At 46.0% G+C, this 14357-nt stretch overlaps 1 protein-coding gene across 3 annotated transcripts in view; it reads right to left on the reverse strand.

The window, feature by feature from the left end:
- tpst1 (tyrosylprotein sulfotransferase 1) overlaps positions 1-14357 on the reverse strand; it is a 38512-nt gene that overhangs the window by 10646 nt on the left and 13509 nt on the right. For all 3 annotated transcript variants that reach the window (XM_076282142.1, XM_076282143.1, XM_076282141.1), the window contains exon 3: positions 4925-5123. In XM_076282142.1, coding sequence (XP_076138257.1) covers positions 4925-5123 — 199 coding nt within the window. The remainder of the gene's footprint in view (positions 1-4924; positions 5124-14357) is intronic.

Consider the following 14357-nt stretch of genomic DNA (forward strand, 5'->3'; position numbering starts at 1 on the left):
GCGGAAAGCAAATTTGGTCCACATCTGGTTTCAGGACGGTGCAAAGCGTGTCAGGACAGCCTTGCAGAGAAAGCAATGGTGGAGAAAAACACTGATGCCGCCGACACACTCTGCTGTGGGTTCTGCTAGCTTTGCTTTGTTTTGTTTTGGCCATATGGCCTTCACCTACTTTGAAGTCACACTGTGATCTACGCTGCAAACTACAAACAGCCCAGCTAGGCCCATGTCCACATCTATCTGCCACTTAATTTCAATGTCTACTTGAAAGTCTGAAAGTCATGACTAAATGTGCCAAACACACTCACACACACGCACACGGGAGCCATTCAGACGTCATGCGTGTCGTCGTCTCTTTGAATCTGCTTTTCCTGTGAGAGAGTGGCTCCGACTCTCCGTCTGCTTTTCTCAGCACTGCGAGGGGAAAACAGCTCTGAGAAGAACAAGGGGGTGAGTGAGTGAGTGAGTGGGGGGGTTGGGGGAAGGGGAAGGGGGTTTGCAAGACATAGCAGCTGGGAAAGCCATTAGGAATTGTCTGCACTCAGCTGGCCAGCTCTGCTCGGAGCCTGCGTGGACATGCTCGGGGAACACAGCCACCACTGTGCCGGAGCAGCGGCAACGCCAGTGCCGGTTTTCCTGTCATATGTCCTGTTACCAGGGCAACCTGTTTCAGACTGCAGTCAATCAGCAATATGACTATCGAGGCCGCCGTCACGTCCACATCCAGGATTCTAGACAGGTCGATGGGCAGATCCTAAATCTGCCTCAAAACTTAACTGACAGTAAACCTCAAATGTGCAGATTAGCTGAAAAATTAAGGTCTACAATTGAAAGGGGAAATACATTCTTCAACAGCCCCGTGTACACGGGCCACATTTGCGTGACCCATGGAAAGTTGGGGAAGGATGTGCAAAGAGCAGATTACGAGCACTCAGTGTTGAGTACTACTGATCGGCCCCTCTCATCCCTGTGCTTAAGTCTACTGCCACAGCTGGACCGTGCATAAACTGCCAACCTACAGCTACACACACAGAGAGAGATAGAGAGAGAGAGAGAGAGATAGAAAGAGAGAGAGAAAGGGAGAGAAAAAGAGAGTGTTGACGCCAGTACAGGGTGCACACCTTGTTAACAGTCCTGTGGGGTTTATTGGTCTTATTGTGCATGTATGAGCAGGGATAAGGAGGGGAAGTTGGGTGAATACGCAGCAGCACAGCTGGGCCTGATCCAGGGGAAGCGCAGTAATACACTGCAGATGTGCAGCACTGGGCTCCCCCACTCCCGGTGTCAGGGAGGACATGCAGGATCTCACTGCAGTGTGTGTGTGTGTGTGTGTGTGTGTGTATGGGGGGGGGCAAGCAGAAACAATATCCAACCAACAAAAGAAACTGAAGCCAATTGGGATGGTTGGGATACACTGTAACACTGTAAATGTGTTTTCGCACGCACATAAACATGCCTCCCTCCATTTCACAATGTCTCACACGCACGCAGTGAGAGAGGCAGAGACACACATTGTGTTTGCCCATCCACTTCTCTTTCTCTGGAGGCCTTTATTCCTCACAGTGTCCTAGAATAGCCCCCCCCCCCCTCCTCTCTCTCCTCTGACCACTGTTTGCATGATATAAATAGACATAAGTCCCAATGTTTGTGACTTGGTCCAGTGTCAAAGAAAAAACTCCAAAACAAAGTAACAATAAATAAAGTGAGCAGCAGCAGGGACTGCCAAGGCTAAAGTAACTTGGCAGGCTCAACTGCTCATGACTTCCCTTGACTAGTAATCAGTGTAAAGTATCAGGATCAGGAGAGTCTCCTGAGAATAAACATCTGGAGGAGTCGTTGAGCCTCATCTCGCCCGACTTCTCTGCCCACTCCAGCCGCTCCGCTCAGGTCTGTGAAGCCCCGTGGTGGAGGATGGGCCAATATCGTTTTACATCATCCTCAAATGTTCTGGGCTTTGTTGTTGTTCCACCGTTAAGCTGGCGAGAATCGGCGCCGGAAAATAAAATCTACTAAAAACAACACGCATACAGTACTCACGGATGTCTGTAGAACGCCAGATTCCTCCAGAGATATTTCACACCACCAAAGGGTGTGAGAGAGAGAGAGAGAGAGAGAGAGAGAGAAAGAGAGAGCGAGAGAGAGAGAGAGAGACAACCAGTCAGACAGACAGAAGGAGAGAGACGGAGAGAGAGAGAGAAAGGAGGAGGGATGGATTCTGTCTGTGAAGGCCATCAGGACACGGGTGACAGAGATGGCAAGAAGGGGTGTGTGAGACCAATGACAGCGCCAGGGGACATACCGCACTGGCAGAGTGGTATGAGCGTTGCTGTGACGCGCAGTCTGATGAAGGCAATAAATATAAGAGCAATAACACTAAAGCCTCAAGCCACTGAAAACACTCACACTCACACTCACACTCACACTCACACTCACACTCACACTCACACTCACACTCACACTCACACTCACACTCACACTCAAGACACATAGCAAAACTGAAGGGGAGAGAAAAGCTCACTCCCATTGTATGAATTGTGGTCAGACATCGCCGAAGCCCACCATCTCATGCAGTCTAGGAATGCCTCCCACCACACACATTACAACCCTCCCCCCACCACCCCTCCTTCCAGAAGATTCCGTCCCGTTGTGCAGTTTTCCCCCCAGCTTGCCGTCTTTCTACCCCCCCCCCCAGCCCCCAGCCCAATTCCTCCTCTTCCCAATACGTCTTTCCCCGACACATGGAAAAAGTGTTGCAATGTCAGGGATGAATACCAGGCTTCCCGTGGAGACCTAGACGGAGAAAGTAGCCTGGACAGGACCGCCCCACACCGCAGTGCTATGAGAGGCTGAATTCCACTGAACAGAACTCCCCAGCCTTGGAGTGGGGGGTGGGGGGTGGAATGAGGAGAGTGGCAGTATGCTTCTCATTAGAACGCAGCTCACAGCATGGTTCCCGGCAGGAACCACCCAACTTTTGCTGAGCCTCGTCTGGCTCAACAAAACTTAAGAGATGGAGATACAGAGAAATACAGGGAGCCAAAAGCTAGAACAACTCAATGTGTTGTGTTCTCAGCTATTACACAATGGTTCTGTGTACAGTGTATGAGTTCATCGTTAGCTCTTACACAGAGAGAAAAACCCACAGGGTGTGATGGAACTGCAGTTAGTCTGCAGTAATAAGTCCTGCATGGCTTTCGTGCAGCTATGGAATCACACTGTGCTTAGTTGGGATGACACAGAAACAGTACAACGCCCTCAGCCAAACATTTCCCAGAATGTGACAATGTCAGCCTTGGAATCTCCTATTGAAGCCAGTATGATGGGCTCAGTATGGAAATAGCATGCCCTAGTTGGTTACTCAGAACTAAAGGAGCTGAAAGTTAATAACCTCCTCTGCAAGACCATAGAGCCAGCACAGTAGTAACAGGAAAAAGCAATCAATAATAGATTTTGATATATGAATGGGAGAGACTACTCTGCTTGCAATTACTCGCCAATCTAATCTCATTTTATAACAGTCTGGAGTATCTGTTTTATGTTGACAGAATAAAGTAGGTGAGTGTCCATTATGAAACATTACAAATTATTAATAATCAATAATCTAAGAGGAATGATGACATTTAAAGAGATTGAGTGGAGTGTTTCAATTTATAGCTGATGGCTCACGTCAATCTGAAGGTACTGGAATCGACTTCACATCTCAAGTCATGTACTGCACTGTTTACACTGCACTGCACTGTTACCGTACCAGTCATTGCAATGTGCTACGGTCATCATAACCACGGAAAAAAAAAAAAACATAAACAAACAGTCTCGTCCAAGCGTCTCAAGCTATCTGAAGGTATTAACACGGGGGAGAAAAAGGTCCTAATGGAGGTTGGGCTACTCCCATCATCTCAAGGATATTAAGGCTAGTTCTTCTGGGACAGTGTTTAGAGCACTCAGCGCTAAAACACTACTCTGGATTCAGATTTCCAGCACTCACTTTGCTTTTAAAACCTGCGCTCACAAGAGACTCAAAATTGAAACAGATGAAACAGACAAAAAAGAATCTGTGAAATAAAATGCTCCCTTGACAGACAGCATAAAGCGATTTAGAGAGGCGAGCATGAAGGACCTTCAGGACACATAAAAGCAAAAGGTGCTCAGGCAAACGAAATCACAAGGTGTTGGTTAATGGAGGTGAAAAAAAAAAGAGATATTAAGTTAGGGACGCCACTGTTTGGCACGTCTGTCATCACAACCTCAAAGTGAACCGCCAACCACGTGGGACAACTCAAAGCTTAAGTGGCTGCTCCAACACGTGGCTGCCGCAGGATGGAATTTATGCATTTTAATGCCGGGATCAGGAGATAAAAATAAACACCAAATATGCTGCTGAAGGATACAAAATCCCCAGAGCTTCGTCTGTGCACTGGTCACCTGATACAGCCCACCAGAGACTACATATGCCTTATTACATTACATTTTTAAGCATATGCAATACCTCCTTGGTAATAGAGAAAGGCCCTGGTTACATCAAAAGGTCAAAAGAACATATGGATGATTCATTATGGTCGTTCCTGACTTACAGTCAAGTCCACTGTCTATATTCTCTGCATGGTCAAGACTGTAACTTACTTTGGCCTTTTATATGTGGACCACACACAAAGGAATTTATTGCAGTAGCTTATGAGGAGGGCATCTACTCTACAAAGTCAGTGAGAATGTGACACAGAAATGTAAAATGGGTTTAGAAAAATAGGCCACTCCTGGGCAAGACCATGATAAATATGTCTAGCTGAAGATCAGCAGCTTTGCACGAATGGGTGTCGGGGGACGTCGGCCTTCCTGACAAACGACTTTAATATGTGAGTGAGGAAATCCTTGCCCTGCGGCAGGACTTAGGCTGAGGCTCAGTCTGTGATGGCCAGTGACCACAACTCACCCTTCTAGTGTTGTCCAGAACCCGGGCGTCGGGCCGGCCGTAGTTGGGCGGGTTGGCGTGCGGGTCGTAGCCGAGCCGTGAGAGCATGGGGGCGATGACAGCCATGTCTCGCAGCACGTCCGCCGGGATCTTGCCCACCCACTTGGATAAGGCCTCCACGTTGACAGGCTTGATCACCTGGTCCGTCGACCGTTCTACCCTGCAAAAAACAGACAAACAAACAAAATGTCACCATCAACAAAAACACGGCCCCTTAGGCAACAGAACCACACAGTGGAATGATTAGCAACCCGTAGAGTTCCGTTGGCTTCTCTCACGCTTAGATAAGGCCACACCGTTGACAAGCTTGATCACCTGGTCAATTGAGACAAGCAAACAAACACACAAATAAACAAACATCAACAAACATATGGGCCTCCCGGAGACAGGACCACACAGAGGCCAGATTAGCAGCAGGGCCCCACAGGGCCCTCCTCCCCTCACGCTTGGTGGCTAATTGCGGGTAATTGGATCGCACAATACAATTAAAGATGGCCCCTCGTCCTCTCTCGCCTTAAAATCGCCCCATAAAATGGCCAGAATGAATGGCCTTTCACTCTCTGAGCTCATCGCCCTTGTCATCGCGCATCAGATTTCATGGCTCACGCGGCAATCAGATTCGATTAAGATATTACGACACTTGTGAAAAGGCTATTTTCCATCGTGATGCACTAGCCCCCTCAGAAACCCTATTGCTCTATAAGCCGATTAGTTGGCAGTGACTATTCTTCCCCATACGGCCATAAGTGAGGACAGAATAGGACTTACTGGCTGCGAGGCAACCCATGTAAATGGAAAAACCTGATAAAAAACGCCGTACAGACATGTGGAGAGGGTGGGAGCCGGAGACATTTTCTGGACAAAATTCATATGCAGCTGTTGCCAGTGGGACGTCAGAGACATACTGTATATTGCTCCGCATTATGACCAAATGCTCTGCATTATGAAACTGCAAGCTGAACTAGGGCTGGGGGATGGAACAGAAATGCAGGCATACCGTACATTTGTCATAATGGCTTTCCCAAGTCGCATAAAGAAGATTTACTGACATGTGTACCGCCATTCAATATTAAAAAAGACCCAACAAACCACAATACATCTCTCATTAAAGTTCTCCTGTGAAGAAACTAAAGCAGCTCCAGGACATTTTTTAAGTGTGTGCCCATTCATATCAATGCTGAAGCTATTTTTTTTATTATTTTTGTCTGAAACATTAAAGGAAGAGCCGCCACTGCAAGCTTAGTGATTAAGTGCTTTCACAATATTGCAACATTCCCTTTTTTAACAATGGTCAGTCAGCTAAATTCTGTTGCATCTCACTTGGCAACAACTTGTGAAAAAGATCAACTGTTGTAGGATTTAGCAATTCTAAAATTACACTGGGATTAACATAAAGGTTTGGTCTAGCCATGGTTCTGAGATGTGTACACAAAAAGAAGTGAGGAAAATGAAAAAAGAGAGAATAAATAAAACTAGATGAAGTAATTCCAGGGAATTACAAGTGCATGAAAATGATGCTAGGATAGACATGGTGGTTATAGCTTAATAAAAGTTGATAGTTTAAAAGTAGACAGTTTAAAAGTTGAATGTAGATAGTTTAAAAGTTGTTGATAGACAAATAGTTTAATAGACAGATAGTTTAATGGATGTTGATACACATAATTGAATGTTGAAAGTTTAAAAGTTGAATGTAGATAGTTTAAAAGTTGTTGATAGACTGATAGTTTAATGCGTGTTGATAGGCAAATAGTTTAATGGTTGTTGATTGGCAGATAGTTTAATGAATGTTGATAGACAAATAGTTTCATGGCTCTGTATAGGTAAATAGTTGAGGATAACTGAGAGTTGGAATGACTAATGTTTGGTAGCAGTTATGCTAACTATGCTAACAATGCTAATTATGTTAACCATATTACTTAACTAACTTAACTAATGTTTTCTAGTGGTTATGCTAACAATGATAACTATGCTAACCATGTTACTTAGCTAACGTTTTCTAGAATTTTTGCTAAAAATGCTAACAATGCTAACTAGCTAGTGAGGACTTATTTTGAAACAGTTTTAGGTAGAGGATACAGTTGATGGGAGTCATAGTTGACTGACAGTTGGCAACTGACAGTTGGAATAGTTGAACAGTTAAAAAGTTGGATAGTTTAAATAGACTTTTATTTTGAAACAGTTGTGGGCAGAGGAAACAGTTGAACAGGATCTGTGGTCTTAGGCCTACTAATAAATCAACAATAAAAAGTATGTATTTTTTTTATTATCATAGTTTGCTTGTAGCTTGCACCTAAAGACTTTAGTCGAAGTGGAGTGCACCTTTTCTCCTTATGAAATAGTACACTGTGCCAACATCAGGCTGCGGAGTCATAGCAGGCTGCAGATCACTCAGCTGTGTCTAGGGTCACAGTTGGCATCAACAGTTAGATAGATGCCGAGGGAGGGCCTTGTGTGTGCTGTTGTTTAAATATGTCACAGACGCACAACACAAACACATAAATGAGTTATTGGAGTGAATTAAATATTTAGTGACTCCTTGGATGACTGTATGTATTTACAAGGAAAGCATTTGCCTAGTGAGGCAGCTGAAATGTGTTATACATGTATACTTGAGGGGTTTTCAAAATCACTAAGACAAGAGTGACAAAACCAGTCACGTCTTTGTTAAAGCTTCAGGGCGTGTTTTGTGAAATGGGTTACAAAATTTCTTCCAACAGTTTTACAAGCCATGACGAGAAATGGTCTTGTCTTTGGGAAAAATTATACTAGAAAAGATCAACAGTCCACCTGTCTGGAACCCTCACTTACATACCTAAGTTCCTTCATGCTTTAATGCACACACACAGACTCACATACACGTGCACTGATGCTATAACACACGTTTCCACTAAGTCTGTTTTGGGGGAACATGAAATATGTCAGCCAGACTTGAGTTCTCTCACTAAGCCACATCCCACCAGCCCACCCCTTAGCTGCACACACACACACACACACACACACACACACCATACTGAACGCAGATGGGAGACAGCCCTACTTAAGCCAGTGGCCATCTGCAACAGAGGCAGAGGAGATGTGCTGCAGGCCTGCCTCATGGACATCACAGAGACGCCCTGCACATTTGTGGGGAGGAGAGGAGGGTAACAGCAGCAGCATACCAACACAGAGAGAGGAGGGGAGGGGAGTGAGAGGGAGAAAGTGAGTGGTGGAATAGTGGAGTGATGGAAAGAGGATATGCAATTGAAAGATGGAGAGATGGGAGTGATATGGAAAAAAGGAGGGAAGGATATGAAGTGAGGCATTTTGATCACCAGACAGAAATAAAAAAACACGCTGACTTGGAATCGGATCAACAGAACGACAAAATTCTTTTCAGTCAGAGGGACCAGCTTCAAGGAGTACTACCCCCCCCCCCCCAACCCCCAAGCCCTTCTCCTTTTAGCGGCTCACCACTTTCTTGGGCGAGGCCTGTGGCATGACTCATCTTGGCATGTTGCACTGCTGAGGCACTCACAAGAGTGGCCGATCCAAGTTTGTGCGTGCCTTCTGATGCCCTACCAAACACCACAGAGAAATTGACTGCTCTGTGTGTGTGTGTGTGTGTGTATGTGTGTGTGTGTGTGTGTGTGCCACACTGCCAAAGAGAGTGCAGTCTCCAGGTCAGCTGCCTGACGCAAACAGCAAAACTCAAAAAGGGACACTGGCAAGTGCAGTTTCCATAACACTGTAGCAACATGCACAAAAACCGGCAAAGCATGGAAACCGTGGAAACCAAACGAAGGCAAGCCTGTGCTATAATCTCAACAGGCTAAATTAAATCTTACTAACCAGAGAGGCATTCTCAGATTCATTTATTGGAACATATGCGACTGAGGCCATTTTCCACCTCTTACCCACTCCTGAATGGCCTTTTCAGTCACAGGAATGTTCTCCAGCTTTTCTTGAGTCACCATCAGATTAGAACGTTCTAGGTTCCAAAGCAAATTAGGTTTTCAAAATGTATCAGGAGAAGCTCAATCAGGGGGGTTCACTACAAAGCAAGATTAGTGGAAGCGTGTTCAAATTTGGCAAACAGTGATAAACACTAATGGCATATGTGTTTTCTTTGAACTTTTGAATTGTCAATGTTTTTGTGTAAACATTTTAAATTGTTTGCTTTAAACTGCAAACAATAATTACCATGAACAATAGACAATCACCATGAACATTCCCCTCTCTTTGCCTCATTTGAACTTCTGGCTTGAGGCTCAACTCCCTTCACTGTGTACCTGTCTGATGTGGTTGTGCGGGACTGGATGCATGGAAAAGAAAAATGCATTTGGATTCTCCAAGACCAGATTAGAGTACCAGCTCCCACCTGTTTACATTTGCATGTATTCATTTAGCAGACTCTTTCCAACCAAAGGGACTTATATGTTAACTATATTACAAGGGACTACACTGTCCCCGGAGCAACTTTGGGGTTAAGTGCCTTGCTCAAGGGCACAGCGGTGGAAGCCGGGAATTGAACCCACAACTTTTTAGACTACTGCATGCTAGCCCAGCTCCTTAACCACTACGCTACCACCGCCCCTGTTTAACATGAGGCTCCATCACACAGGGTGTAGTAGTAGTGTACTCTACTGTCACTGGGGAACATGCTCACACACACACCCATTTAGAAGATGCATCCTCACGACCAGCCAGGTTATTCATCCCTAGGCACATTGAGGTCCATTTAGGAAAGAAATGTCCACTGCGTTTGCCCAGTCCAGTCCCTTGTCAGTTGTACTGATTGTAGATCCATTTAGAGACAGAGTGCATTCCTATCTAACCACACTGCAAGAGCCGGAATGGTTAATGGTTGCATTCATCCATCCTTCTCTTTATGGCCAGCATGATGTTCTTGTCTTTTTTCCCCCCTTCTATTGTTTTTCTTTACAAATGAATGAATGTTCCCTTGAAGGCATTCTGTGTAAAAATCCAAATTCAAAACGAAACAGAAGCAAAACAAACAAAACAATGAAAGAAAAACAGGCCCAGAAAGGGATACCAAGCCGTTGCTGACAGGCTTGCTAAGAAATGACTCATTCTGAATCTCCTTGGAAAGCAGGCTTCTTTCCTATTCTCCTGTTGCCATGGCCAACAAATGCGGAGCCAGGCGGGCTTTGGTGCAGCACTGCTAACTGGCATGAATATTTTAAGACATTAACACTCCGCAGGGTGGCATCTGCTGAGGCAGAATGAGAGAGAGAGACAGAGAAAGACAGAGACAGAGGGGAGGGGAGGGGGCTGGTAACTCTGCTGGATGGTTTTTGTGGAGGTGATGGAAGACAATGTCAATCTCACCCTTTCATTTACACCTCTCTCTCTCTCAACCACACACACACACACACACACACACACACACACACACACACACACACACACACACACACACACACACACACACACACACACACACACACACACACACACACACACACACACACACACACACACACACACACACACACACACACACACACACACACACACACAGATCCCGCATGATTTAGAGTAAATCTGCACAGTCATTTTTCCCGGTCTCATATCATGAACTGGCTGAGTGAATCATAGACAGCCTTCATCCGATCCTCCTACGTTCCATATGTGCTGTGATGCAGAATACACAAAGAAAAAAAAAAATACACCACAACAAATAAAGCCCAACGTGAGCAAAATAACAACAAAAATGTACAAAAAAGGATAAAAAAGGACATTTTCTTTTCTTAATGACAACAGGTATGGTTCTGTTTCTCCATAGTTTCTCCATAGATAGGAGCAGTGGAAGGGCACATGGCCGATTTCTATTCCCCTGCCAACACAGCAGCTCTGGACTCACTCTGCCCTCTCTATCTCTTGCATCTCCCGCACTCTCCCAAGGCCTTCAATCACGCAAATTACACCAGGCTCCTCTCCTCGCCTCGCGTCTAACAGGAAATAAATAAAACGATAAATAAATAAATAAGTCAACAAAGAAATAAATAAATCAGTAAACAAGCAAATGTCATATGACGCTCTCTACTGGAAGAGGCACTTAATGGCTTCTGGCTGTTTGTCAATTATTCATGTGTGTGTGTGTGTGGGGGGGGGGGGGGGTAGTGCTTTCTGCATGGTGCTGCTGTATCACTAAAGGGAGATGAGAGAGAGACCCTTTGCCGCCCAGGGGCCGCTCTAAGTAATGGCGTGGTTGCTGGTAGCAGTCATCTCTAAATCATGGGCATATAATTGATGTTAATGGGCAGGTCCTCGTTAGCTTGCCTATATGCTTGCCAAGCCAGGGTTCAGAGACAGGAGGTGGGGTGGGTGGGGGGGGCTTTGGAGATAGGGACCTGGGGTTGCCAACTGGTAACGCTAAGTGGATGGCAAGTGTTGTGTAGAGCAAAATGTAATGGAGTACCAATCGTGTAGTCCCCTTGCGGAAAGAAGGGAAGGTTTGATGTTTGCATAAAAAAGTAGATCACAGGCCTACAGGTTTCCCCAGGGACACACACACCCTTCCATTTCCCAAATATCATGTCATGACTTCTGTGAAATGGAGGATGGGCAAGTTGTAAAACTATTAAGTACAGGCTTTTTTGCTGACTATGGACCGCATACTAGACCTGGTAGAAAGTTTGGATATAGATGTGTGGGACACCATTTTGGCTGGTGTGTGACGTAACTGCACATTTCTGGGTTCTCCTGGTAATTACCTTGTCAACTTTCAACCCAAGATGAGCGTTTTGATGTTTATGGTGAGCTCATTGTATGCCATTCTGTGTGACTAGCGGATTCAAGTGGTCGGATAATGACAGTGTCATAGTGTAACAAAGGAGAGCAAAAAAAACGAAGCTCTTGCAATGCAATCAGAGCAGCACCACTGTACAAAACAAACCTCAAGTACCACACAGAGATGAAATGATGAATAGAAATCATAAAGTGGGTTCCAGTTCTAAGCGAGGATGACAAAAAATGGATTGTTTTTAATCACTGAGCCTAAACTGTATGACCATAACTGGTGCAGTGGGCAGAGCAGGTCACAGGGCATATTGTGCTGACTATTTAGCACTACCACACAAACAGGGTCTCCTGAGGTTTCGTGTGGCGGGCTGCCGTTTATGAATATTTGATTGGTGTCAGTGGGTACTAGATGTGCATGTGTCAAGCAGCTGGTCAATGTCTGGGGCTGATGTCTCTCTCTCTCTCTCTCTCTCTCTCTCTCTCTCTCCCTCTTTCTGCCTATTCATCTTTCTCTCTCTCTCTCTCTCTCTCTCTCTCTGTCTCTGTGTGTCTCTGTCCCCCGTCTGGCTCGACCCCCTTCAGCCCGCCGTCTCCATCTCTCTGGCTCTCTGTCGTCCTCTAACTGAGAAGGAGGGGGAAAGGGGTGGGGGTGGGGGGTCTTTTGCCTTTTGCCTGTGGCTGCAGATAGCGAAGCGAGCCGAGCCAGCACTCAGGCCCACCACTGTTAAGGGGGCTGGTGAGCCCAGAAGTGCATATGATGAAGGGCTTTTAAAAGACCACTAGAGCTGCCCGTCAGCCCTCCTCTGAGACCAGAGGCCCGCTCGGACTCGTCTGATGGGAAGACCGGGTCCTTCCTCTGCTGCTGCCAGCCCAGTTGCTGCAGCTCCTGCGATAAACTCCTCAGAAGTTATTTTCCTGATGCAAATTTAAAAAAAAAAAAAAAAAAAAAAAAAAATGTATGCCATGACTGAGCACAATTCAAGTGGAAACTGCACCGGATGTGTTACCCTGGAACAGAGTTTCGAACAAACTCTTTAATCATCCCCACGCGAGGGGAAAGAAACGGAATCACGACATGAAGAATGAGCTCTGATTTAGGAGTTGATGATAACGGGACACGGATCTCGCTTGCTGAACGTTTGTCTCGCTGGCTTTGCAAAGAGGCCAATACGATCTATCTGTGCTGCTATAGAAACAGTCAATATCCACCAAACAGCGGACGCCAAGAAGACAGCTGCAGCAAACAAAGATAGGAAATGGCTACAGGGAGATGTGTGTGTATATGTGGGGTGGAGGTAGGAGGGGGGCGGGGTTGGATAGAATCAATTCACCACAGAAACAGCCTTCTGTTGCATCCAACACAGGCGAAACAATTTTTTTTAATAAATAATCAATTAATCCGTGTGGTAGGACGAGTCATTGGTACGCGGTGTCTCGTTGCAAACGCTGTCCCTCCAAGGACCCAGAGCTCCTGCCACTCTGATCATGGACAAGCCACCATTTAGTGTCCCGGGGTGGGTGGGGGGGAGGGAAAAAAAGAAAAGAAATCAATGAACACCATTCACAGCAATCTGCCCAACCCTGGGTCAGTAGTACTCTGCCAACCCAGCCACGCACAGCCAGAGGGGAGAGGAGAGTTTCACTGGGCCGTAATGTCGCCCGCCAACATACAGCCAAAGGCTTCAGCCCTCCAAAAAAGTTCTCAATTCTTGGATGTTGAAACAGAGAAGAAAGGAGGAAGGAAAGGGAAGGAGGCTGTGGGACGGCCATTCTGAAGTTGTGCAACATGTCTGCTGAAACTCATTACAACACAGCACATGAATGGTGTCGCGTAGTGGAGCGGAGAACAGCACATAGTTTGTTGTCGTCCTCATCTTCCTCTGGCTGGCTTCCCCGTGTCCCCGCTGGAGTTTGGACAGCAAGAGAGAGAGAGAGAGAGAGAGAGAGAGAGAGAGAGAGAGAGAGAGAGAGAGAGAGAGAGAGAGAGAGAGAGAGAGAGAGAGAGGGAGAGAGGGAGAGAGAGTGTTCTGGGAGGGACGTGCAGCCGCTTTAGAGGTCACTCTGCGGACTTTTTTTCCAGGACATTTCCCGGAGATTGGGCAGATTTCATCAGATTACTGCTCGGATTCGAGCGGACAATGTTCATGATACAACTTTTAATCAAAAAATGTTGATAAATGAAAAAAAAAACTGCTCTGATGGATTCTGGGTTAGTTTGAAAGCCTCCAAAGAGGTCTTTTTCTGCCATTACTTTCTTACATCCCCATGTGACTGTGGTGGTAACACAAATTCAATCAGCATGTCAGATTCCTAGGATATGTAGTTCACTGTGTGTATGAGTATGCCAGTGAGAGAGCGAGAGAGAAAGAGAGAGAGAGAGAAAGTGTGAGCGTGTGTATGTGTGTGTGTGTGTGTGTGTGTGTGTGGGTGTGCGTGCGTACGCATGTGTGTGTGTGTGTGTGTGTGTGTGTGTGGGTGTGCGTGCGTACGCATGTGTGTGTGTGTGTGTGTTTGCTGCCTCTTTTGAAATACCACACCACCTACTAGGCACAAAGAGCCCCCCTGTGTAAGACCAGTTCTTTGCTCTATTTCCCTCCTTTCCTCCCTGGGGACGGGTTCCCTGTGCGTCGCTCTCCACGACCGCCATCAC

This window comes from Alosa pseudoharengus, unplaced genomic scaffold (genome assembly GCF_046254945.1).
Source record: "Alosa pseudoharengus isolate Yale_2024_CS ecotype anadromous, Long Island Sound unplaced genomic scaffold, YU_APseudo_1.1 YU_APseudo_1.1_scf_13, whole genome shotgun sequence".
In the NCBI taxonomy this organism is placed as follows: domain Eukaryota; kingdom Metazoa; phylum Chordata; class Actinopteri; order Clupeiformes; family Clupeidae; genus Alosa; species Alosa pseudoharengus.